The sequence below is a fragment of the Mesoplodon densirostris genome, chromosome 19 (genome assembly GCF_025265405.1).
Source record: "Mesoplodon densirostris isolate mMesDen1 chromosome 19, mMesDen1 primary haplotype, whole genome shotgun sequence".
NCBI lineage: Eukaryota > Metazoa > Chordata > Mammalia > Artiodactyla > Ziphiidae > Mesoplodon > Mesoplodon densirostris.
In genome coordinates this window covers 52336491-52363238 of record NC_082679.1, presented here as the reverse complement: position 1 = coordinate 52363238, position 26748 = coordinate 52336491, and the positions used below count along the sequence as shown (strand labels likewise).

The window sequence follows — 26748 nt, the reverse complement described above, 5'->3', positions numbered from 1 at the left end:
TTCTAGGTTTGGTCTAGTGTTCTGTGTTTGTCCTCTAATTTCTAGAACCAAGATTCTTAACCTTTTAGGGTAATGGACTGAAAATCTGGAAAAAGGTAGTCCTTCTTCTGAGAAAAATGCAAATATGCACACACTTTGGCAGTTGATCTTAGGGGAGACCTTAACCATTTTGAAGTCCATTCACTGAACCCAAGGTGACAACCTGTGAACTCAGAGGGTTACTAACTATCCTGATTTGCACAGGACCAGAAGTTTCCCAGGATGCAGGACTTCAAATACTAAAACCAGGCAAGTCCCGAGCAAATCAGGATGAGCTGGTCACCTTAGAACTAAAAGTTCTTTAAATGTCATTCCGGTCCTGGTATCACCCAGAACTCTGACCTGTGCAGCAAGAGCCGGTCAAAATGCAATTGTCTGGGGTCCAGCTCCAGTTCTGGGCGGACGCCCTGGCAGCTTAATTTGAAGACGGCTGGCTTGGGGTTCTCCTTGATGCAGCAGACAATGCTGTCTTCAAAGACACCAACTGCGGTAGGGTAGGCCCAAACGTTCAGCTTCTAATGGGAGAGTCAAAACAAAGTACGTTTACACCGAGGATACCAAGGCCTCAAATTTCCCAAGAAAGCCTTGCCCTGGTAGACTGGTATCCATGTGGCTGTACCTGCTCCTCACTGGGTCTCAGAGTCATGTTGACAGGCTCCAGGAAGTAGGTGTTGGCTCTGACATCGTTCTGAAAACAGAAGGACGCGTCCACGACCACTGGGGAACTGTTGAGGACTGTCAGTGTCTCCATGTTTCCCGGGAACAAGGATGACTTGTACCTGGAAACAAACAAAAGTTAGGGATGGGGACGTGAGGACTGGCTGAGAATTCAGGTGGAAAAGGAGACTGTGAGGCGGAAGGCAATTTCAAAGGATAATGTGGCTACACAGAGGCAGTGTCGTGGAGGCTAGGAACACAAGCTTTGTAGTTGTGAAGACTTAGAGCTGTGATGTGACCAGCCCCCACTCCCATCCCAAGCCTTGGTCTCCTCATCTCTAAGATGGCATGATAATGTCCCTTAGGATTTCCAGGACTATTAAATGAAACAGTGCACCTAACGCTCTGAGGACAGCTGCAGATATCAAATACCCAATAAATGGTAGTTATTACTATTGCAAAGATTTCTGACTGAAAAATCTGTAGCTCTCTCCTTCCCAGTGCTTATATTTCCAGGAGAGGTGACAATCTGAGTAACCTGTTATTTCAAATCTGTCTTAGAGATGACCTCATTTACCACCTTCTCCTACACCTGCGCAGGATGCTACTGTTCCGACACGGATTGTAACTGTTCACTGTTACAAGGTTGTTTCTGTTCCCTTAGTGCCTTAGGGAGAGATCCATGGGGTGGAGCACTGGAAGCACTGGAAGCTGCCCAGTTAATGGTACCAAACAGAAAAGGAACCACAGAGGCACAAGGAAGATTAAGGAACACACACATCGTAGGAGGTCACAGCACAGGTCAGGAAAACAGGGCACCATAGTACCCTCTGGTGCCCAGAAACAGTCTGAAAAGCTCTCTGGACAGGCTAGGATGGAGGAGGGAAGGAGAGGGCATTGCAGAGACGAAATCAACATCCGAGAGACAAAGCGCTCTGTGTGTAACCGCCAGAGTGGTGGCGGCCTCCACATCTCGCTGGTAATCACCACCACTGAACACTCTGCTGAAAGTTCCATGTGCACTAACCAGTTCAGTCTTCCCAAAACTGTGCAGTAGGTGCTATTATTTTCCCACTTTGCAGATGAGGACATTGAGGCTCAGTAAGACTTAAAAGAATAGATGGATAGGGCTTCCCTCGTGGCGCGGTGGTTGAGAATCCGCCTGCCAATGCAGGGGACACGGGTTGGAGCCCTGGTCCGGGAAGATCCCACATGCCGCGGGGCAACTAAGCCTGTGCACCACAACGACTGAGCCTGCGCTCTGGAGTCCGCGAGCCACAACTACTGAGCCTGCGTGCTGCAACTACTGAAGTCCATCCACGTGCCTAGAGCCTGTGCTCCGCAACAAGAGAAGCCACCACAATGAGAAGCCCACGCACTGCAACGAAGAGTAGCCCCCGCTCGCCGCAACTAGAGAAAGCCCACACGCAGCAACGAAGACCCAACGCAGCCAAAAAAAATAAATAAATAAATAAAATAAATTAATTTTAAAAAAAGAATAGATGAATACTACTTGTTTCTGGACCACTGTAATCGCCCTCCTGGATCCCCGCTGTCTGGCCCCATATCCTGGTTAATTCCAGTGCTGTTCTGAATACATGCCTCTCTGAATGGCCATCATTTCCCTGAATCTGACCTCCAGGCTGCTCTGTACATCATGTCCATCAACCTGACTCCCACTCCTTCTCTCGCTTAAGTCCTTCTACTGGGCTTTGAAGATCCTCTCCATCAACAGTCGACACCCTTCACCTTCATTTACTAGTTCAGCACCTTAGGAAATAAACTGGCGGTTATGAAGGGAATGGAGAACTAAGTTGGCTCATTAGTTTCACCAAGTAGGCATGGAAATAATCATTCTCTACTTATCACAATAAATGCTAGACTGAATTAAGTCATGGTTGAGACCCTGGTTCTATTTTTGGTCTCACCTCCCCGCCTATACACTAAAAAACTTATATATAACTGAAAAAACTAGTATTACTAAATATTTCTGATCACTGACCTTACCTGGGCCCCCAGTTCTACCTTATAATCTTAATCTATTTCTCTAATATTCTCCCTCTCCCACTTTGCACAAAACATGTTTCATACCTTCTCCATTTTCTCAACATTTTAAACTTCCTTCCACTTGCCTCACTGTTAGGGATGACCTCACATCATTCATCATGGAGAAAACAGTTGCATGGGAACCTCCTCACCAAGCCAGCCAAATCTGTAAACCTACCTGCACCTGAAGCCGTCTCACCTCCCTCTAACCTAGCATGAGATGATGGTCCCTCTTCCTGGCAAAGACCATCATCTCCACATCTCGCTGTGGTGTTTCAGGGAGCTGCACCACTGTTGGCCCTTACGTGCTCTGGAAACTCTAGCCGCTTCCTCGCTACTTCCCCTTGACATCCAAACATCGTAAGAACAACAGCGAACGAACAGCCTTCCCTGGACTCCACGTCTCCCTCCCGTCCTGAACTCCCTCCATCTCCCTTCACAGCCAAGCTTTCCCAAAGAGCTATCTCCACACTCTGTCTCCATTCTCTCACCTCCCATTAACTCCTCAACTCATGTTACCTGGGCTTCATCCTCAGAAATCCCCCGCAAAGGGCTCTTGCTGAGCCTCCTGTGACTTCCGTGTTGTTGAACCCTGTGGATGCTGATGGTCTCATCTTCCCGCCCTCTCTGCCGCAATCAACATAGCTGACCACACCCTCTTCTCATGGCTCCGTGACACCACCCTTTCTCGGTTTCCACCAATAGCTCTGGCCCTCTTTCTTATCTTCTTTGCTGGCCTCTCCTCTTGTGAGTGGTGGAGTCCTTTGAGGCTCCAACCATGGTCCTTCTCCCCTTACTGTGTCCTCTCATCTTAGGTGATCTCATCCACACCTGTGGCTTTTGTTGTCTTGAAGATAGACTCTCCTCTGAGAACCAAAACTGTATAGACTATGCCCTGCTTTACGTGGCTACTGGCTGTATCTCCCAAGCATCTCAAACTTAACATATCCCAAAGTGCACACTTGACCCTACCTTCCCCTATGAAAACCTGGTCTTCTTCCAGGCTCCCCCATCTGGGAAAATGGCACCCCCATTCATTTGGGACCTTAGCAGAAACTTGGGGCACAAGAACCCAGTTCTCCTGATTTGTGGTTCTGGGCTAACTGAAGCAATGTTAGTAAAAGCTACGTCTCCATAGGAACCCTGCTTGTACTATTCATGAGTCCAACCCAGGGGTGTGAAATCTTCTTTGAAATAATGGAACACTTACTTATCTCTTGATTTTCCACAAAGCAGTGGCCCGAAGTCAAACCTCTCCAGGCTCACAATATACTTCTTAAAGATGACCTCATTTGCCTTCATGTCCCTCTTCTGCTGAGGGAAGACCACTCTGAACACAGGGGAGGAAGAGGAGAGGAGAGCTGTCTGAATTGCCTCCACATGATGTATACATGAACCCAACATTCCTCGTTCAGCAAAGGGTCCAGGTGTCTGGAGACAGAACGACTCTTAATTTGAGGACATTTCGAGCCTTTATTCCTGTACCCTCCCATCCCCAACCTCGAGTGAAGACAGTACAGTTTGAACTTGAGAAAAAAGATTCCCAGTGGTGTCTTTCACCGCTGATGATGGGTGAGCTGGATCCTTTATCAGCTGATGGGGCTGATGATGGAGCTGAGCTGGATTTCCTGTTCTAGTGTGCCCAGCTAGAAAAAGTCCTGAGAAACCCTATGGAAAACTAGTTCTGGTGGATCTTAACCAGCTTCTGAATTCTCTGTCCAACGTGGTCCCTTGGTGAGAATTGCAAAAAAGCTCCTCTCGGTGGACAAGCTATAAAAGGCCCCACTAGCTTGCTCAGTCAGGTGCCTTTATGTGGTGCATAAGGGACTCAGTGTCTGGTAGCTCAGGGAAAAATCTCCTGCCTGTGGAGATTCACACATATATGGATATTATAGGATAAAAAGTCCTACAGTAAACATAAAATCTGTTTACATTTGCTATATAGTTAAATAAGCAAACTAACTTGTCACAGGAAGACTTTCCCCCCCTCTTCACTCCTATTAGCTTTCTCTTTATTTCAGTCTCATGGTACCATATCATTCCTGTGACTTAGTCAATGTCCAAGACTTTGGAGCCCAATACAAGAGGGCCTGAGATGCTGTCCCAGTTCCACATTTGTATTAAGAGCCACCTTGTTCAGGGCACCATGGGGGAAACGAAAATGTATCTGTCAACCTTTTCTTTTCAAAACAAAGTACACTTACTTTGGGTCTTCGCAAATGTATGGGTAAGTGCAGACACCTCGGCAATAAAGCTGGTATTGGCGGTGAGTTCCAAGGATCTCAAAGTTAAACGTTTGGTCAAAGATCCCAAGATCATTGGAAGAGAAGTGCACTCGCAATGTCACCTCACCATTGGCTGGTACGATCCACCGGAAATGGTTCAGCCTGAAAATGACCACACAGGCTTTTAAAGTGAGAACGCTTCCTTTGGGCCAAGAGAAGACAGGATTGGTGCCTGGGAGGAGTCCGGTCCTGCTGGGGTTATAGGCATGACCGCCCTGTTCCCATCTGGTGCTGTGACAGCCACACCCTCCATCTGGGGCTTCAGCCTTCCCCTCCCTGGGCTGCTCCGAGGCCCACCTGGGGAATTTCTCCTGTGAATGCTGCCCAGAGAAGTTGTTCTGCTTTACGTCCGACAGGGGAGCAATGGTTCCAGAGGTTCCCCCAGAAAGGCCCTTCCTGTTGGAGGCCATGCGACGTTTCTCCTTCTGAGTCTCGCGGGTCTGATCTGTCTTTTCTTTAGTTTTCTGTCTGCTCCCCTTAGATGAGGTGGTCTGCTCCTCCTGGGTCTTAATTAAAAATGAGCACCGGGTCTTAAACATTCATCTTATGAACACAGGAGCAGGAGACAGAGACGCCCATGCCATATGCCTGCAGTCTGCAGTGACCGCGCTGCAGGTTCAGGAGGCTGGAGGCTGCCTAGAGCAGCAGGGCCCAGCCTGTGACACTAGGGTACAAGGGAAGAGGTAGAGTGGAGAGAGTCTAGTGCTTTCCTTGGCACCTCATTCCCTGAGAAGGAGGCCAGAACTCCAGAGAACGCTTGAAGCTGGCAGGGAGTATGTTCCTATATTGCATTTTGTTGTTGCATTTCCTTAATATCTTTTAATCTAGACCCCTCACTCCCTCCCAATCACACTGACTTTTGGCAGAGACCAGATCTGTATTCTTACAGAATATTCCACAGTCTGCACATTTTCTAACTATTCTCAGAGTGTCATTTAACTTATTCCTTTATTTCCCGCATTTCATGTAAACTGAAAATTAGATTTAAAAGCTTGATTAGATTCAGAGATGATGCTGTGTACACCACACTCCATCACGATGGGAGACAAATAATGTCAGGCTGACTCCTCATTACAGATGCAAAGTGTGTTTGTGTGGCTGCAGCGGTGCCCGCCAGATCTTGGCCATGGCGAAGTGGACCGTCCCCTTTGCAACCAGCCAGTCACCTGTGGGGTGATGCTCTGGCTCAGAATGAGAGTCTTGTTCCCTGACAAAGCAGCACTGTGGGTATCCACTGGCGCTCCTTAATCAATTATGTCCTTGGGTACACCAGTACTTTTTAAATTCTACCATTCCTCCTATAATTTTAGCTGCCATTCTTCTAGAAAGAAGCGCTTTCCTTCATCAGTTGGAGATGAACTAGAGTTCCTCCTAAAACCGGAAGTTAAAGAAGGCTAAACTCTTTCCTCTTAATGGTCAATTTTCAGAAGGGAGGTTGGTGTAATAGTCACCTCTGATGGTGGCAATATTTCCTTCTTTATCTTTTTTATTGGACTCTGCTCAAGTAAGGCCTGCCCACCAATGCTGTGACCTCAGATGTTGATTTCCTACTTACTTATTAAACTGAAGTTTGGGGCTCTCTGTTACCTAACTGAGCTGTAGGCAGGGCCTACAGGTGACTTTATTTGCTGCTGATTTTATTTGTGTTTTGCTGACATGCATGGTTTATATGAAGGAGGCTGTGTGGGGAGATTCAAATTTTGGGACCCCATACTCCTCTGGGAATAAAAAGCCCCTCCATAATTTTTAATATCTATGCATTCTGCATATTATTGGTGAAATCTATTTTTCCTTTGTGATTTATTCCACTAATTGTATATGTAATATATATTTTCTACTTTTACATGATTTCATTTTGATCGCTTATATTTTTAATCCAGGTGGAATTAATCTTACTGTATTGTGTCAGGCAAGGAGATTAAAAAGCAACTTTACCCAAAATATCCAATCTTCCCCATATAATTTAATAATCTGTCCTTTCTCTAATGGTGCGTGTTGCCTTAACTTGTATCTGTTGATTCTTGTATTCTTATGCACTGTGTGAATTACACCTTGGCTTCACAATACATTCTGATATCTCTTTAAAAGAGATAGTTTTGCTGCTTACTTTTTCTTGCAGATAAGCTGCAGAGTGATTCGACAAGTTCCCTAAACCATCCACAGGAATTGCAAAGGTTGGAAGGTAAGAATTGGTCATTTTCAGTCTCTTCTTAGGGGAGTAGGAAGAGTCAGACCTGGGGAAGGTGCAGCTTAGGGAGGCTCAGGCGGAATCCCCAGAGAGTAGAGGGAAACACCCCAGTGAGCACGACACCCAACACTGCTTTTTCTGGCCACGTGGAGGGCCCGACTGAACTCCCGCCAAGGTCAGGAGGACAAGCTGCTCCCTTTACCTTTGAGGAGCCTGGGGTGGCTGAAAGCTCTGCTTCTGCTTCCACTTCTCTTTTCTCCTCCATCAGGGAGAGCTCTTTGGACGGTGGAGTTACAAACATGAAATGCTTCAGGATTTCTGTCATGGCCAAAGGCAGCCGCTTCACAGGGTAGGAGATGAGTGAGAATAAGGTAGGCGGTGGGATGGGTGGTCCAGAGGAACCCAGGCCCAAGAGGTCTAGGATCTAAAGGAAAAGCCCAAGATTAATTTCCTGTGCAGAGGGTGGGCTACCCCTAACTGCCTCCCTGAGTGAGCACAGGATGCTCAGACTCTCCCTCCTTTCTCTCAACTTTCTGATGCCCTGTGATGGGTTTGGGTCAGGGACAGCATGTAAAGGGTCTCTGACACAGCTCTGCAGGTCCTTCCAGATCCCCACGCCCCCAGACCTGGCTGGGGCTCTTGCTGTGGGCTGCGGGCTCCCTCTCTTATCATAACCCTTGTCATTTTATTATAACTGTCTGTCTTTGCAACTGGACTGTAAAGCCCATTAGGACTGGAACCAGGGGGATATAGCAACGGTGATATCTCCGTTTAAAGAGACCAGCTCCTAAGGTTCTGATGTTTATAGCATAGAGTTGTTTCATTTATTTTCAGATCCCCTGTTAATTTTTCTTTTACCTTTAAGTGTTCTCTCTTTCTAAAGGTGAAAGAGAGTTAGGGCTGGAGCAGGTCATATACAGAAAAGAAAAAAAACCCAAAAAACCCACCAAAGATTCTGGGAATGGGGTAGAAGATGGCAATGAAGAGAAAAGTAAAAAAAGAGACTTGAGAGAGAGACAACTTATCCCTATAGCATTTTCCCATTCTACTCTGATATATGATAAATGAGAGCATTCTCCAGAGCAGATGGCTTGAAAATCTAGTAGTAACTTCCTTCTCAGCTTGTAAAACCCTCCGAATAAGGATGCTATCCCCTGATCAATTGTTGTCATCAAAACAATTAGGCCATCTGAGTGCCCATTCTATGGACTAAATGGGCTATTAGGCCTAGCAAGTAACTACCTTCATGTAATCTTGTGTTTCTAATTCTCTGGGTCAGACAGCAGAAGACACTTCCTGACTAACATGTAGCTAGAGTTAACTCCCAGGATTTAGAACGTCTGTGAGGAAAGGGATGAATAATTTGTACCACTTATTAAATTAACAGAGGCAGGGAGTTCTTTAGGCTACAGTCGGACCTAGGACTCCTCTCTGGCTCCACTCCCTACCTTTTAAGGTTGCGTCTAATTTCTGATAAAAACTAAACCAGAGGGACTTCCCTGGTGGCACAGTGGTTAAGAATCCACCTGCCAATGCAGGGGACACGGGTTTGAGCCCTGGTCTGGGAAGATCTCACATGCCGCGGAGCAACGAAGCCCATGTGCCGCAACTACAGAGCCTGCACTCTAGCACCCGCAAGCCACAACTACTGAGCCTGTGTGACACAGCTACCGAAGCCCACGTGCCTAGAGCCCGTACTCCACAATAAGAGAGTCCACCGCAATGAGAAGCCCGTGCACCACAATGAAGACCCAACACAGCCAAAAAAAAAAAACCAAAAAAACATTAAAAACAGAAACAAAAACAAAAAAACTAAACTAGAGGTGGGCAAACTGTGGCCCTCTAGTGAAATCTCACTTGCTACCTGCTTTGTAAATCAAGTTGTATTGGAACAGAGTCACGCCCATTCATTTACATATTGTTGGGGGTCAGGACAGAGACTGTATGACCTGCAGCCTCAAATATTTGCTTTCTGGTGTTTCACAGAAAAAGTCTGTCCCTGGACAAAAGGCTATCATAACCATCCCCTCCCAACCACTGCCAAAGGGGCTTGCTTCTAGATACGCAATGGTTTTGTTTCTAGCAACAAGAAGCTGTCTCGTAGTATAATTTCTGTCACTGGGGGAAGCCTGTGGGAAAGAAATTTTAGAATAGTAGAGCCACTTGCGTCACCCCAAAGTATACCTGCCTTGCCAACCCCTAACACAGGACTGTCAATGTTAAAAAGCAACTTTACAGGTGGCTTTTTACGAGGTTAGATGGAATAGTTGAGATCTGTGGAACTCTCTATGGATGTTTCACCACATAGAAAAAGGTCCTTTTAGGCATTATTGTCTTATATCCAAAGGGGCATCAGAGATTAATGGAATAAAAATAATGGGATACGGATTTTGTGTTGAAAGCAACACTTTTACGAGGATTAGCACTGCACAGCTCCCTGGCTCCCATCCTGGAGAAGAGCCTGTACCTGCTCCTCTTTGGGAAGCCTGTCATTCTCCAGGGCCTGCTTCCAGCTCGACCCTTCGGAGTCGGGCATCTGGATGTTTATGAAGGGCACACCGAGATCCTTCTTCCCTTCGTGGCCCTCCTCCTTGCCCTCGCCCCCGTCGCCGCGCTCCTCCTGAGCACGGAGCTTCTCTAGCCGCTCCCTCTCGGCCCTTGCCCGCTCCAGGCGCTCCCTCTCCCGGTCCTTGCGGCCTCGGCGCCCACCCGACGACGGAACCTGGCGCTGGTCGGTTCCGTCCTCACGGCTCGCATCCTCGGCCGCGGTATGATGCAGCAGAACTCCTTCCTTCCGGTCCCAGTACGTGAGGATGTTCTGGATATCCTTCAGAGACAACTCATAGGTCTTAAACCTCTGGGCCATGTCCTTGTCAGTGTCCTTCGGGAAGTCCCCTTCGCTGTCCTCTTGTTCCTGGGCAAGAGGAAACCCAAGCATGTTGATATCTGACAGCTGGTTCTTCTTCTTGTTCAATTCTTCCTTCTCCGCAGCCACCTGCTCCCTAACAGAGACTTTTCTTTCTTTTGCGTCATTTTTCAGCTCTAGTTTGGAAAAAGTAAGAATCTAGGAGGCAAAACACATAAATTATTCTTAAAAGAGTTCTTTAAGGGAGAGCAAATCACATAAAGAAGAGCAAGAGGGTGTTTAGTTTTGTAAGAAGGCCTCACACAATTCCAGGCACCTTGCATTCACACTAGGGCTGTGCCTAAGGATCGCCTGGGGGCCTTTCTCAAAATATCCGCTCTGTGGTCCTTCCCTCTCATACAGCTGGCTGGGGCCTGGCATTATGCACTTGGTAAAAGGTGCACAGCAACTGTGATGTGCACTTGTGGTTGAGAGCTGCTGTTTTGAAGTATCAGCGGGAAAGGATTCCCAAAATGATCCTCTGTTCGGGAGAGGCCAGAGCGTAGAGGTCCAATCCTGGTCGCACTGCTTGCTAGCTGTGTGATCTTGGGTGAGCAATCACATCTCTGTCCTATCTGTATAATGTTGATAGTAATATTAATAAGTACCTCAGAGGACTATTGAAGATTAAATGTGTGAATACATGTAAAAAGCTTATAAGAGCGTCAATCCCAATTCCTCCCACCCCACCCCTCTCCCCTTTGGTATCCATACATTTGTTCTCTACACCGGTGTCTATATTTCTGCTTGGTAAATAAGGTCGTCTGTACCATTTTTCTAAATTCACACATATATGTTAATATATGATATTTGTTTTTCTCTTTTTGACTTACTCCACTCTGTATGACTCTCTCTAATGGACACATATACACTATTGATACTATGTATAAAATAGACAACTGATGGGAACATACAGTATAGCACTGGGAACTCTACTTATGCACTGTGGTGTCCTAAATGGGATGGAAATCCCAAAGGGAAGGGATATATGTATATGCATGGCTGATTCATTTTGCTGTGCAGTAGAAGCTAACACAACATTGTAAAGCAACTATACTCCAGTAAAAATAATTTTAAAAAAAGCTTATACTAGTGTCTGCCACAGAGTAAAGGGTCTCTTAATGTCAAGTTATTAAAATTATACAGGTTATGTATATAATCAGTATTGTTGGGAACAGGTGAGGGTCTGGAATCTGGCTGCACTCCAGCCTTTTAAACAAACCTGTATTTATATAATGAAGCTGGCATAGAGGAACCAACCTTATTCTCTTTCTTACTGCCCTTTTAAACCTGCTTTGTGGGCTCTGATTTTCTCTTCTCCAATGAACTCCTCTGGGAGGCTTCACAGGCTTTTGGGTCATTCTTTGATAACATAAAGTCCAGTTCAGTCTAATGATCACTGTCTGCAGTACAGCCCAGTGACAGCTCTGTTCCTGCCTAAGTTCAGGCTTGGAGGCAGCGGCCCAGGTTGGCTACTCACCTCACTGCACTGCATCAACTCCTCCTCCACTTGTCCCTCTCTACAGCCTTGAGAGAACCGCTGGCAAGGCTGTCTGCCGGCGGGGGTGGCTCACCCTAGTTGTGTAGGGAGGGGAGGGGCTTGGCGCCTACTGTATTATTCCCCATCTGTAGGTCACTGCCGAGACACTGAGAGTTCTGTTTGGACACCCTGTTCTAAGCAGAAGTGGATTTTGCGTGGACGAATAGGCCTGCTGAGGGGAGGACTTGTACCTGGAAGGTTGCGGGAGTCTGAACTCCAGGTCTGCTTGTTTTTTGTGCTTGTTTTGGTGCCGAAGTTCTGTGCACTCAGACCCCTGCTCCTTCCTGAGCTCTACCTGATGGGGATCCCTGGACACTGAGTCCTTTGCCCTTATGTCTACCTCCTGGGACCAGTCTGCACTTCGTCTGGGAGTCTGGCTTTAGTTTCACCCTCAGAACTCCCGATGCTGGAACGGCTGCTGTGCACACCAGCTAGCCACACCCCTTAGCCACCAGCGTCATCCTGGGCATAGCTCTGGCCGTTCTGCCCTTCCCGTAACACGGAGGGCAGAGACGTGACAGCTGAGCTTGGCAGGCTGATAAACGCAAGGACAGCTTATGCTGGAGCATCTCCCTTGACTGTTGTCAAGGATCAGCCCTTGGTTGAACACACTGACTTGGTGGCTCACTGGAGGCAACTCTTTCCTACTAGCCTATTTAGCACCATCCAGGGGACTGTAGGGGACAGTGGAAAAAGTCAGGTCTGTGCTCACGCACGACCGGTATGGCTTTATCCTGTTCAACCTCAGATGGGGTTCATGTCTATGAACCTCCGAGGGAGAGCACGATGCAAAAGGGCAGGATTATGTGAAGCATAAGACAGCACTGGACACAGAGTCAGTGATCAACAAATGTTGGTCCCTCTCCTCCTACCTTCTGCACCACCACATCTACACAGTCTTGGGTCAGTTTTTTAGAGGGGAAGTGTGCTGAGCTGACTGGCCGGTTGCAGTGGTGGACCACTCTGTGCCTGCCTTTTGCTAAGGGACGAGTGAGGGTTGCTACCTGCCGACTTGGTATCTGAGATTTCTTCATGGGCTGCTCCTCCTTTACGGGTCCCTGCTTTGGCTTTTTGTTCCTCCGTTTTAGCTCATCTTCTTCCTTCTGCCGCTCAAGCTCCTGCTGTAGCTTCTTTTCCTGCATCTCCTTTGCCAGTCTCTCCAGCTCCCTTCATCAAGCCAGGCAGAGAAAACAAAGTCCAGAGGCCCTCCTGCCCGAGCCCCTCCCCTGCCTGGGATCACGTGGTGGGAGAACATGGGGCAGACCTTTCTCGGGCATAAAAAGAAGGAACAAAGAAAGCTGGGTATACAGGAAGGAAGGAAGAAGGAAGGGAGGGAAGAGAAGGAAAGAAAGGAGGAAAGGACGGCTCACATCTAGCTTTGAATGGTCTTTCAGCAAAACTGATAATTGAAGCTCAGCTAAGAGGAATTCTCAACTAATCTGTATTTCTATTCCAAACTCCTTTCATAGGAGAGTGAGGCAAGGGCTGGAAATAAGCTTGATGTTAGCACTTTTAAAAAGCACCTTCCAAAGATCGTTCTGATACCAGTACAGATGAGGCCCAGCTTCCTTCCTACACTCATGTCGTAGGTTTAGATAAGAAGAAATGGTGTTTTTAAAAGCAGTCCCCACCCTGGCTAGCTCGGAGCCATGGTGCTGGAGCTGAAGGCCACATTCCTCTCTTTCCTTCTCTTTCTTTCCTTTCCAGCTATGGATTCAAACGTGTTTGCCCTGCTGCTAATGGCAGAGAGGGCACCAAGCCTGGGCACCAAGTACAAACAAGAGTGTAGGGGACAGCATTTCTGAAGATATGAAATCCATCTGTTTTCATCTCTGGGAATCCCTAGTTGTTGCCGGCTGCTGTGGCTCTCTGTCCACTGAAGCTAACTCATCATGACTTCATTACTTCGTGTGTGTGTGTGTGTGTGTGTGTGTGTGTGTGTGTGTGATATAAACAAGTCACTGCTGACCTCGGAGGATCAGATTTGCATTTCCTAAGTCCCCTGTGAGATGAACGCCTGAAAGTAATGACCTGGATGAGAAAGAAAAGTGACTCCTTTGAAATCCCAAAGCTGGGATTTTCAGACATCTGGAGGACTGGGCACGTTTACAGTAGACCATGCAGGAGAAGGGATGAGGGCATATATACTGCATACTGCAGAGGACATAAAAGCTCTTTGGGGGCCATTGGGAGGAGTCTGGAGGTGGAGGGAGAGGACAGAAGGGGGTTAAGTGGTAGGTAAGCATCCTGGCCTTCCCCCTCCAATGTCGGAATCCTAAGGAGGGGTAGGAAACAGACCCCCCCTCCCTTGGCATGTTTGAAGATCTGAGGGCAGAAAGGACATATTTCTCACTGCCCACCTCTATCTGAGATGGCCTGAGATAGTGGCCTAAGTCTCTTGGGTGGTGTGGAGGGGATCCAGTCATTCCTGTGTGGTCCCCAGGGATAGGCACAGAAGGTGGCTGAGAGGACTGGCTTGGGAGCCTGCCCAGGGTCTCTGGTGAACTGCCCAGGCTGAGGATCAAGTGAGAGAGGCGGTCAGACCTCAGGGAATGGACAGCACCACCAAAGGCCAAGATGGAAGCCAGGGAAGGAGGAGAAATGGCTGAGTTATGCAAGGGCAACCACCATGCCCATGTCACAAGAATGGCCCCTGGGTCACCAGCTGTGGACACCTGAGCACAGAAGTTGATGAGCCACAGATGTCACGGGGAGCCAGCAGGAGCCCCAGGACAGCACAGGGGCCAGAAGCCCCTCCCCTCATCACATTACATAACCTTTCCCTGAGTCCCAGCTGTCCCCAAGAAAGAAGGAAGGAGAGGAGAATGGAGACCTGGCAAGGCTGCAGCAACCGGCACCCTGGATGTGCAAGATATGTGTTTCTGCTCTCAGCAATTCGTTCTCCGGGTCTCCTGTGGCCATTGCTCTCCCGCTCCTCCACCCCGGTGACCTTGGTGTCTGGGGTAGGACGTGCGCCTGACAGAAGCTGCTCCCTGGGGCTGCGCTTCCGTTCTGACAAGCCCCTGACACTGACCTTCTCTTCCTCTCCCGGATGGCCTGCTGGACCTCTCGATTGAACACTCTTTTCTCCTCCTCCGTCAAGGCATCATATTCTTCCTCATCCATGTTTTGCAGACGCTCCTTCTCTCTCTGAAGTGCTTCCCTGCGTTTGTGCTCTGTCGGGGGAACAAACAGGAAAGTGGGGAAAACTCACTCAGCAGCTTTGGCTGCAGAGTCCCCCTGTGGTTTAGCTCTCAGCCTAAACAGGCTGCGGAGGGTGCGTGACAGTGAGAGGTGGCTGGTGCCACAGGCGGCATTCCTAATCGCTGGTGCAGTTTCCTGCATTCACACAGTTCCAAAATTGGTTTCCATCTGTGGCAGGCTGAATAGAGGCCCCAAAGAGGTCCCCGTCCTAATACCCAGAACCTCTGAATATGCTACCTTACATGGCAGAAAGGACTCTGCAGATGTGATTATATTAAGGACCTTGAGTTGGGGAGATTATCCTGGGTTATCTGAGTGGGCCTAATACAATCACAGAGACCCACTAGAGGGAGGCAGGAGGGTCGGGCCCAAAGAAGATGTGACAAAGAAGCAGAGGGAGAGAAGTAGATGTGACAGTGGAGGCAGGGGTCAGAGAGCTGCGAGGCAGGGACCAGGAGCCAAGAAATACAGGTGGCGTCTAGAAGCTGGAAAAGGCAAGGGAAAGGATTCTCCCCAGAGCCTCCAAAGGAACGTGGCTCTACTGACACCTCAATTTTAGGACTTTGGACCTTCAGGACTGTAAGGTAATCAACAAAGAAGACGGTAAGATAATAAGACGGTAAGATAATAAATAACGGTAAGATAATAAAACGGTAAGATAATAAAACGGTAAGATAATAAATAACTGTAAGGTAATAAAACGGTAAGATAATAAAACGGTAAGATAATAAAACGGTAAGATAATAAATAACTGTAAGGTAATAAAACGGTAAGATAATAAAACGGTAAGATAATAAATAACGGTAAGGTAATCAACAAAGAAGACGGTAAGATAATAAGACGGTAAGGTAATAAATAACGGTAAGATAATAAATAACGGTAAGATAATAAAACGGTAAGATAATAAATAACTGTAAGGTAATAAAACGGTAAGATAATAAAACGGTAAGATAATAAATAACGGTAAGATAATAAAACGGTAAGATAATAAATAACTGTAAGATAATAAAACGGTAAGATAATAAATAACGGTAAGATAATAAAACGGTAAGATAATAAATAACTGTAAGATAATAAGACGGTAAGATAATAAATAACTGTAAGGTAATAAACAAATAAGACGGTAAGATAATAAATAACTGTAAGGTAATAAATAACTGTAAGATAATAAAACGGTAAGATAATAATAAAACGGTAAGATAATAAATAACTGTAAGGTAATAAACAAATAAGACGGTAAGATAATAAATAACTGTAAGATAATAAATAACTGTAAGATAATAAATAAATAAGACGGTAAGATAATAAATAACTGTAAGATAATAAAACGGTAAGATAATAAATAACTGTAAGATAATAAAACGGTAAGATAATAAATAACTGTAAGGTAATAAAACGGTAAGATAATAAATAACGGTAAGGTAATAAATAAGACGGTAAGATAATAAATAACTGTAAGGTAATAAAACGGTAAGATAATAAATAACGGTAAGGTAATAAACAAATAAGACGGTAAGATAATAAATAACTGTAAGGTAATAAATAAATAAGACGGTAAGATAATAAATAACTGTAAGGTAATAAAACGGTAAGATAATAAATAACGGTAAGGTAATAAACAAATAAGACGGTAAGATAATAAATTACTGTAAGATAATAAAACGGTAAGATAATAATAAAACTGTAAGATAATAATAAAACGGTAAGATAATAAATAACTGTAAGGTAATAAATAAATAAGACGGTAAGATAATAAAACGGTAAGATAATAATAAAACTGTAAGATAATAATAAAACGGTAAGATAATAAATAACTGTAAGGTAATAAATAAATAAGACGGTAAGATAATAAATAACTGTAAGGTAATAAATAAATAAGACGGTAAGATAATAAATAACTGTAAGATAATAATAAAACGGTAAGATAATAAATCTGATAATAAAACTGTAAGATAATAAATAAATAAAACGGTAAGATAATAAGACGGTAAGATAATAAATAACTGTAAGGTAATAAATAAATAAGACGGTAAGATAATAAAACGGTAAGATAATAAATCTGATAATAAAACTGTAAGATAATAAATAAATAAGACGGTAAGATAATAAAACGGTAAGATAAGGGCCTCCCTGGTGGCGCAAGTGGTTGAGAGTCCGCCTGCCGATGCAGGGGATACGGGTTCGTGCCCCGGTCTGGGAGGATCCCATATGCCGCGGAGCGGCTGGGCCCGTGAGCCATGGCCGCTGAGCCTGCGCGTCCGGAGCCTGCGCGTCCGGAGCCTGTGCTCCGCAACGGGGGAGGCCACAACAGTGAGAGGCCCGCATACCGCAAAAAAAAAAAAAATAAAAAATAAATAAATAAAATAAAACGGTAAGATAATAAATAACTGTAAGATAATAATAAAACGGTAAGATAATAAATCTGATAATAAAACTGTAAGATAATAAATAAATAAGACGGTAAGATAATAAAACGGTAAGATAATAAATAACTGTAAGATAATAAAACGGTAAGATAATAAATAACTAAGATAATAAAAAAACTGTAAGATAATAAAACGGTAAGATAATAATAAAACGGTAAGATAATAAATCTGATAATAAAACTGTAAGATAATAAATAAATAAGATAATAATAAACAGAGATTTATTACTTACTTCACCAAGTTTGAAGTAATTTGTTATAGGAGCAAGAGTAACATACCACCCACTGACTTTACCTATTATTAACATATGCCACCAAAGTGCTCAGGGCGAAACAACCACCTGCAGACCAAGGGGAGCCGCCTTCCACACCCTACAGGTCTTGAAGTATGGTCCACACTCGGCACGAAGGCACTCAGCTTCTTCTGCACCCTCACCAGCACCACATTCTCACCTGACATTTCTTTTTTTTTTTTTTTTTTCGGTACGCGGGCCTCTCACTGCTGTGGCCTCTCCCGTTGCGGAGCACAGGCTCCGGACACGCAGGCCCAGCGGCCATGGCTCACGGGCCCAGCCGCTCCACGGCACGTGGGATCCTCCCGGACCGGGGCACGAACCCGCGTCCCCTGCGCCGGCAGGCGGACTCCCAACCACTGCGCCACCAGGGAAGCCCTCACCTGACATTTCTGTAAGGTTGAGCTTTGGGCTCGGAGATCTACATCCTGAGTTCTTTCTCTGACACTTACCGAGGGATAGTAACAGGTCAGAATGATAATTCCTCCTTCATAGGGCTGTTGTGGAGATCAAATAAGCAATCGTGTAAGGCACCTAGCCCAGCGCCTGGCACATTCATAAATGTTCAATAAAAATTAGATATTAATATAATAATATTGCTACTGTACGCTCCCTCAGGATTTTAAAAAATGATTCAGGGAATAGGAACCCATATGGCAACTGTGAAAAACTAAAACTTCAATCTACAGATGATTGAGAAAATGAAAAGAGATACTTTTTTCCAAAAGTTGATCACTGAGGGGAAACGAGCTTTCTGGAAAACTAGGAATCTAGATGTTGAAATACTGCTGAGAGATGCCTGGTCGTTCTTTCTAATTTTTCTCTGCATGAGAATAAAAGGAAGCAATCTTTGCGTTCTGTTTAAGAACTAAGAGAGCTCAGTGTTTGCAAATGTTTCCTTAAATGGAAAAGCATTATGATTGGTGTAGATTGTTCCAGAAGAGAGAAGTAAGGCTGAGTTAGGTAGGGCAGTGATGCGGCCAGCTGGGTCTGCTTCTGACTCAACCGGGAACTTAAGCTAACATTACTTTCTTTGTGTGTGTGTATGTATTTTTCAATCGTTGAAAATTTTTTCCACGCCACTGATGTAATGACAAAAAAGAAAAGCGTTCAGAGTTACACAGACCTTACTGATTTGCGATGTGACCTTACACAAGACTTTGGATACCTCTGAGCCTCATTTTCCTCATCTGTAGAATTGGAGCAGCAATGTTCATAGGGTTGCTGTGAGGATTAAATGACACAAAGTGTCATTTAAAGACATTTACAGTGTACACCATGTCTGCTGCAGTGCCTGGTACACGGTAGGCTAAAATGTAGGAATTGTTTCATAAAGTGATCAGCACCTCTGGTCTTACAGGAAATGCACAGTTGACTTAAACAAAACCGACAAGCTAATGCGTCAACTGAGTCAGGATGGGACCTGTGATCGGGTCCCCTCAGCTAGGCTGTAATTACAGAGAAGATGAAGGGATGCAGTGTGATGTCAGGGGAAAGAGGAAGGGGCCTGCAGTCAGAAGATCTGGGTTCATCCTTCCTTCTATAATCTCTCAACAGGTCACTTGTGTCTCAGTTTGCTCACATGCAAAGTAGAAATAAGAACTCCCAGCCACCTTCCAGGGCAGCGGTGGGGTGCCAATGAAATGGCAAATGTAATAGTTTCATGTAAACCATGGCATGGAAGGACTGTGAAAAGCCTAGAGCTCTGTTTAAAGGAAAGACCTGTAGGGCTTGGGACGGACAGCCTAGGAGGGTATGGGCTTGCCTTCTTGCTCCTTTTTGGCCTTCTCCTGTGCCTTCATGGCTGCATAATCTTGGGCCACGTTGATGACATAGATATGCTCCCGGGTGCCAATGGCCTTCAGCAGGCAGAGGAGAGCCGCAGCCGCATTCCGAGCAAAGAGCGTCTCCAGGCTGTCAAACACCACTCCTCGGTAGCAGTCACTCAGCTGAAACCAGAGAGCAGAGACAGTTACTGTGGCCACAAGATCATCTGTTCTCTAAGGAGAAAAGTTGCTTGTTCTTTTGTTGGTGCTTTTACTGGTGCTGCAACTGGTTCTGCAGACCTAATGGGTCTGGATGAAAATCCCATTCAACTGCCCATCCACCTGCTAGACTCCAGGGGCTGTAATTAAATAAGAGAGAAAAATAAAAACATTTTAGCAGTCATGAAAGGTCTTTTTTTTTTTTTTTTTTTGCGGTACGCGGGCGTCTCACTGTTGTGGCCTCTCCCGTTGCGGAGCACAGGCTCCGGACGCGCAGGCCCAGCATCCATGGCTCACGAACCCAGCCGCTCTGCGGTATGTGGGATCTTCCCGGACTGGGGCACGAACCTGTGCCCCCTGCATCGGCAGGCGGACTCTCAACCACTGCGCCACCAGGGAAGCCCATCATGAAAGATCTTTACCATACATATTTGTAGAGTAAAGGATTTATTCTGTCTCTATAGAGATAAAGAAAACAAACTAAATGTTAAAGCGAGGGTCTGGGAAGATCCATGAAGTACAGGGAAGGAAGATGCAAAGGAAAGGTGTCCCCATGCAGCATGCGCCATTTGTATCTTCCTTAGTGGTATTCCTGCCTTGGAGTGTAATGGTTTTGATAACATTAACTATTGTAGAACAGCCTTGGCTGTGCTGCAGTGTTACTTAAAGTGTAGTGCACAGACTAGCCACCATTGGCTAGGAACTGATTACTACCAGTTTTTGACAAGACAAGAATCTTGTGTCAGAAAATCAACTACTACAATCAGTAAATACACTATTTCGTTTAGCTGTTGTTTTTCTTTTTTTGCCTTGTAGGAAGACTTTGTCAATAAAGGAAGCAGTGCAAGCTCTGCATCTCATCAGAGGCCAGTACTTTGAGTAGCACAGCTCTCCTGGCTTACTTTGGGCTTTACGAATGATTCTCAGCCTTTATCTGGGTGCATGAAACACCTGCACACTTACTAGACCACTTAGCTCAAATCACCTGAGAGCAACAGTACCTTTAATGCAGTAGCGAGTTCAAACCTTAACAAGAATCATTTCTGGTGATGACATTCCTCCTCTTCCGGGAACCTCAAGTCTAATTTTGTTATATTTAAATGCGCAATTAATAGTGTGGCCCATTTTCAAAAACCAAAGCAAACACAGAACTCTAGGACACGGTGAACAATTTAGTTCTCTGTAAACCATAAGCAGCAAAGCCTCCCAAATCCTGCAGATCTAGTTTTCTTTTAACTGTACACCACTTATGAAAAATCAAAACAAAAAGGAACAGTTATTGTGTTTCTGATTTTAACAGCAATATATCATTATAAAATAATTCAGAAATGTATGAAGATTATAAACCTATAATCTTGCTATTCAAAGATGACCACAGTTAACATGTACTTTAAGTGTTTTTACTATGTGTATGATACACATCTGTAAATTTTTTAGAGAAATATAATTGTGCTTTACACACTATTTCATAATCTTTTTTCAGTTAATAACATATTGAAAACTTACCTTTACCACAATTAACATAGCTCCAAATTCTAACTTTTCATGGCTCCACGTTATAATTTTTAACATACCACTGTAGGGCTGTACCATGAGTCTGTCTTTGTGTGTGTGTGTTTTGAAGGCGCTACCTTCTGCCCACTGGTCCTTTAAGGTGAGTGGCTTCAGGCAGCAGACTGAGCTAGGGTCAGAGACTGACAAGGGCTGTGTCAAAAGGACAAAAGAGGGTGAAGAAACCCACCTTTCCTCTCCAAGACCCCTGGGTTCTGAGCTGCTGTGGGTGGGTGATGGCTCAGAATCTCAGCTCACAGCACGGGGACAATGTGTGAGCCCTGCATCTCTGTGCAGGTGGGTGTGGACGTACCTGAATACGCTCGGCCAGGATCTGAGTGAAGAGCTCCTCAGGGAGCACGCAGCTCACAAGCCCGGTATCACCTCCAATACTGGCGCTGAGGCTGAGCCGGTGCTGTGCAGGTCCCGAGGGGAGAGGGCTGGAGGAAATCTGTTCAGAGAAAGAAGGATCAGGAGTTAGAACCCAGTTTGGTGTTCCAACAACTCGTACACTTACGAGCCACGTTACTTCGGAAAAATCATCTCATCTCTCTGGGTCTCATTTCCTCATCTGTAAAATGGGGATTGCACTGTAAAATGGAAGATTCCTATCTCATTTAAAGAACTGCTGTAACCTTCAAGCAGGAACACTGTGGAAGGTGCTTTATATGTGTACCGAACAGCAAACATTTGTTCATGCATTCAACAAATATTTATTGACCACTTTTGATGCACCAGGGAGCCCTCTAGTACCAGGGATACAACCACAAACAAGGTTGGCAGTGTTGCTGCCCACATGGTCCTTGTGTTCAAATGGGGGGTGGGAGACAGAAAAGGAGCACATGAATATACAAATCACTGATATAATATCAGATAGTGATGAGTGCAAGGAAGAAAACAATCAGTTAAGGGAATAAAGAACCATGACAGGGTTTATCAATGGCTATTTAGAGATCAGATCCTGAGAGACGGGTCTTTCTGAAAGGGAACAGCAAGGTCCCTCATCATGAGTGTGCTGTGGGTGTGTGGGAAGCACACAGGAGCACAGGGCGACTGCAGCTGAGTGAGCAATGGGGAAGATGGTCAGGCTTAAAGTCGAAGATACAGTCAGGCCAGGACATGCAGGGCTTGTAGGACGGTAAGGAATTTGGATTTTATTCCAAGTATTATGGGAAGTTGTTGGCATGTTTGAGGCAGATAAATGATCCTGTTTTGCTTTTTAAAAGACCACTCTACCTGCACAAGGTAACAAGAGTGAAGCAGGAAGATTAGTTAGTTAGATATCTCTGTGGTCAAGGCAGCAGATGATGGCGGCAGGGACAAGGACAGTCATGGTGGAAGTGGCTGATACAGGGTATATTCTGGAAGTAGAGCCAATAGGATTTGGGATGGGATATGAAAGAAAGAGAGGCATCAAGCATGACTCCTTGAGTTTTGACCTGTGCAAGCTGGAAAGTGGTGAAGTTATTTATTAAGACAGGAAAGACTGAAGGAAGAACATTTGCCTTCTCTTGTTTTTTTTGGGGGGGGGGCAAGTAAGTGTCAATTTATGGACATATAAATTTTGAGACATCTCGAAGCCATTCAGTAGAGATATTTAATGTGAGTTTGGACATATGAACCTGAGCATGGGGAGAAATTAGGGCTGGAGATCGAAATTTAAGAGTCATAAGGATACTGAAAATATATTTAAGAAATGAAGTGGATGAGATCATCTATAAAGAAAAGAGTAGATAACTTAGTCCTAGCCTACTCTGAAAACCTAGGAATCTGGAGGAGATGGAGAAACTGGAGGAGTGGAGGGAGTCATTAATGAGGTAGATGGGAAAGTAGAAGCGTATGGTGTTCTGAAATCCAAGTAAAGAGAGCGTTTCCAGGAGGAGGGGGTTATCAGCTGCCAAAGAAGTCATGTGAGGTGAGGACAGAAAACTGGCCACTGGATTGGACAAGATGAATGCCAATGACCTTGAGAAGAGTAGCCAGTGGAGTGGTGAGGACAAAGGCTCACTGGAATAGGTGGAAGAGAGAATGGTGGTGAGGACAAGGAGGCAATCATCCAGCAACCCTTTGGAGGAATAGCTATGGAGAGGAGCTGAGAGATGAGGTAATACCAGCAGGGGGATCTGGAGCTGTGGGAAAGTATTTTAAAGATGGGAGATAATAGAGCATGCATAGACGATGATAAGAAGGATTCAACAGACAGGGGAGCAAAAACAAATGAGAGAGAGGACACAACTGCAGGGATTGAGCCCGTGAATGAGAGAGAAGGGGTGGAGTCCAGTGCCCATGTGCAGGGGTAGGCTTTGGATGAGAGCAGGGGCAGTTACTCAGGTGCAGGGAAGGCATAGCACCAGGTGAGAATGAAGGCGGGCTGGTAGGTTTGGTGGTGGGAGGATAAGGTGGTTGTCTTCTGGTCGTTGCTGTGCCCTCCATGAAGTCAGAAGAGAGATCAGTAGCTGAGAATGAGAAAGAGGAAAGTGTCTCAGAGGTTTGGAGAGTGGTAATGGCAATAACACAGCTATCTTGAAGAGATGGAGGGCAAATGTACTAGGGCAGATCTGAGGGTCCACTTGAGATTTGTGGTCTTAAATTTATTTATTTAAATTTAAATTTAATTTAGTTTTTTATACAGCAGGTTCTTATTAGTCACCAATTTTATACACATCAGTGTATACATGTCAATCCCAATCGCCCAATTCATCACACCACCACCACCACCCCCCTGCCGCTTTCCACCCTTGGTGTCCATATGTTTGTTCTCTACATCTGTGTCTCAATTTCTGCCCTGCAAACCGGTTCATCTGTACCATGTTCTAGGTTCCACATATATGCGATAATATACAATATTTGTTTTTCTCTTTCTGACTTACTTCACTCTGTATGACAGTCTCTAGATCCATCCACGTCTCAACAAATGACCCAATTTCATTCCTTTTTATGGGTGAGTAATATTCCATTGTATATATGTACCACATCTTCTTTATCCATTCATCTGTCGATGGGCATTCAGGTTGCTTCCATGACCTGCCTATTGTAAATAGTGCTGCAATGAACACTGGGGTGCATGTGCCTTTTTGAATTATGGTTTTCTCTGGGTATATGCCCAGTAGTGGGATTGCTGGATCATATGGTAATTCTATTTTTAGTTTTTTAAGGAACCTCCATACTGTTCTCCATAGTGGGAGAATCAATTGACATTCCCACCAACAGTGCAAGAGGGTTCCCTTTTCTCCACACCCTCTCCAGCATTTGTTATTTGTAGATTTTCTGATGATGACCATTCTAAGTGGTGTGAGGTAATACCTCATTGTAGTTTGGATTTGCATTTCTCTAATAATTAGTGATGTTGAGCAGCTTTTCATGTGCTTCTTGGCCATCTGTATGTCTTCTTTGGAGAAATCTCTATTTAGGTATTCTGCCCATTTTTGGATTGGGTTGTTTTATTAATATTGAACTGCATGAGCTGTTTACATATTTTGGAGATTAATCCTTTGTCCGTTGATTCATTTCCAAATATTTTCTCCCATCCTGAGGGCTGTCTTTTCATCTTGTTTATGGTTTCCTTTGCTGTGCAAAAGCTTTGAAGTTTCATTAGGTCCCATTTGTTTATTTTTGTTTTTATTTCCATTACCCTAGGAGGTGGATCAAAAAAGACCTTGCTGTGATTTATGTCAAAGACTGTTCTTCCTATGTTTTCCTCTAAGAGTTTTATAGTGTCTGGTCTTACATTTAGGTCTGTAATCCATTTTGAGTTTATTTTTGTGTATGGTGTTTGTGTATGGGAGTGTTCTAATTTTATTCCTTTACATGTAGCTGTCCAGTTTTCCCAGCACCACTTACTGAAGAGACTGTCTTTTCTCCATTGTATATCCTTGCCTCCTTTGTCATAGGTTAGTTGACCAGAGGTGCGTGGGTTTATCTCTGGGCTTTCCATCCTGTTCCATTGATCTATGTCTCTGTTTTTGTGCCAGTACCATATTGTCTTGATTACTGTAGCTTTATAGTATAGTCTGAAGTCAGGGAGTCTGATTCCTCCAGCTCCGTTTTTTTCCCTCAAGACTGCTTTGGCTATTCGGGGTCTTTTGTGTCTCCATACAAATTTTAAGATTTTTTTGTTCTAGTTCCTTAAAAAAATGCCATTGGTAATTTGATAGGGATTGCACTGAATCTGTAGATTGCTTTGGGTAGTATAGTCATTTTCACAATATTGATTCTTCCAATCCAAGAACATGGTATATCTCTCCATCTGTTGGTATCGTCTTTAATTTCTTGCATCAGTGTCGTATAGTTTTCTGCATACAGGTCTTTTGTCTCCCTAGGTAGATTTATTCCTAGGTATTTTAATCTTTTTGTTGCAATGGTAAATGGGAGTGTTGCTTTAATTTCTCTTTCAGATTTTTCATCATTAGTGTATAGGAATGCAAGAAATTTCTCTGCATTAATTTTGTATCCTGCAACTTTACCAAATTCATTGATTAGTTCTAGTGGTTTTCTTGTGGCATCTTTAGGGTTCTCTATGTATAGTATCATGTCATCTGCAGACAGTGACAGTTTTACTTCTTCTTTTCCAATTTGTATTCCTTTTATTTCTTTTTCTCCTCTGAGTGCCGTGGCTAGGACTTCCAAAACTATGTTGCTTAATAGTGGCGAGAGTGGAAACCTGGTCCTGTTCCTGATCTTAGAGGAAATGCTTTCAGTTTTTTCCATTGGAGAATGATGTTTGCTGTGGGTTTGTCACATATGGCCTTTATTATGTTGAGGTAGGTTCCCTCTATGCCCACTTTCTGGAGAGTTTTTATCATAAATGGGTGTTGAATTTTGTCAAAAGCTTTTTCTGCATCTATTGAGATGATCATATGGTTTTTATTCTTCAATTTGTTAATATGGTGTATGATGTTGATTAATTTGTGTATATTGAAGAATCCTTGCATCCCTGGGATAAATCCCACTTGATCATGGTGTATGATCCTTTTAATGTATTGTTAAATTCTGTTTGCTCGTATTTTGTTGAGGACTTTTGCATCTATATTCATCAGTGATATTGGTCTGTAATTTTCTTTTTTTGTAGTATCTTTGTCTGGTTTTGGTATCAGGGTGATGGTGGCCTCATAGAATGAGTTTGGGAGTGTTCCTTCCTCTGCAATTTTCCTTCCTCTCAATTTTGGAAGAGTTTGAGAAGGATGGGTGTTAGCTCTTCTCTAAATGTCTGATAGAATTCACCTGTGAAGCCATCTGGTCCTGAACTTTTGTTTGTTGGAAGATTTTTCATCACAGTTTCAATTTCATTACTTGTGATTGGTCTGTTCATATTTTCTTTTTCTTCCTGGTTCAGTCTTGGAAGGTTATACCTTTCTAAGAATTTGTTCATTTCTTCCAGGTTGTCCACTTATTGGCATAGACTTGCTTGTAGTAGTCTCTTAGGATGCTTTGTATTTCTGCAGTGTCTGTTGTAACTTCTCCTTTTTCATTTCTAATTTTATTGATCTGAGTCCTCTCCCTCTCTTTCTTGATGAGTCTGGCTAATGGTTTATAAATTTTGCTTATCTTCTCAAAGAGCCAGCTTTTAGTTTTATTGATCTTTGTTATTGTTTTCTTTGTTTATACTTCATTTACTTCTGATCGGATCTTTA

At 44.4% G+C, this 26748-nt stretch overlaps 1 protein-coding gene across 1 annotated transcript in view; it reads right to left on the bottom strand.

The window, feature by feature from the left end:
• HYDIN (HYDIN axonemal central pair apparatus protein) overlaps window positions 1-26748 on the bottom strand; it is a 445256-nt gene that overhangs the window by 70553 nt on the left and 347955 nt on the right. The window contains exons 43-53 of the mRNA XM_060083501.1: window positions 21432-21569; window positions 19348-19531; window positions 14695-14836; window positions 12665-12827; window positions 9683-10279; window positions 7418-7639; window positions 5325-5533; window positions 4947-5129; window positions 3953-4072; window positions 659-818; window positions 382-554 (exon numbers count right to left, since the gene is read on the bottom strand). Coding sequence (XP_059939484.1) covers window positions 382-554; window positions 659-818; window positions 3953-4072; window positions 4947-5129; window positions 5325-5533; window positions 7418-7639; window positions 9683-10279; window positions 12665-12827; window positions 14695-14836; window positions 19348-19531; window positions 21432-21569 — 2291 coding nt within the window. The remainder of the gene's footprint in view (window positions 1-381; window positions 555-658; window positions 819-3952; window positions 4073-4946; window positions 5130-5324; window positions 5534-7417; window positions 7640-9682; window positions 10280-12664; window positions 12828-14694; window positions 14837-19347; window positions 19532-21431; window positions 21570-26748) is intronic.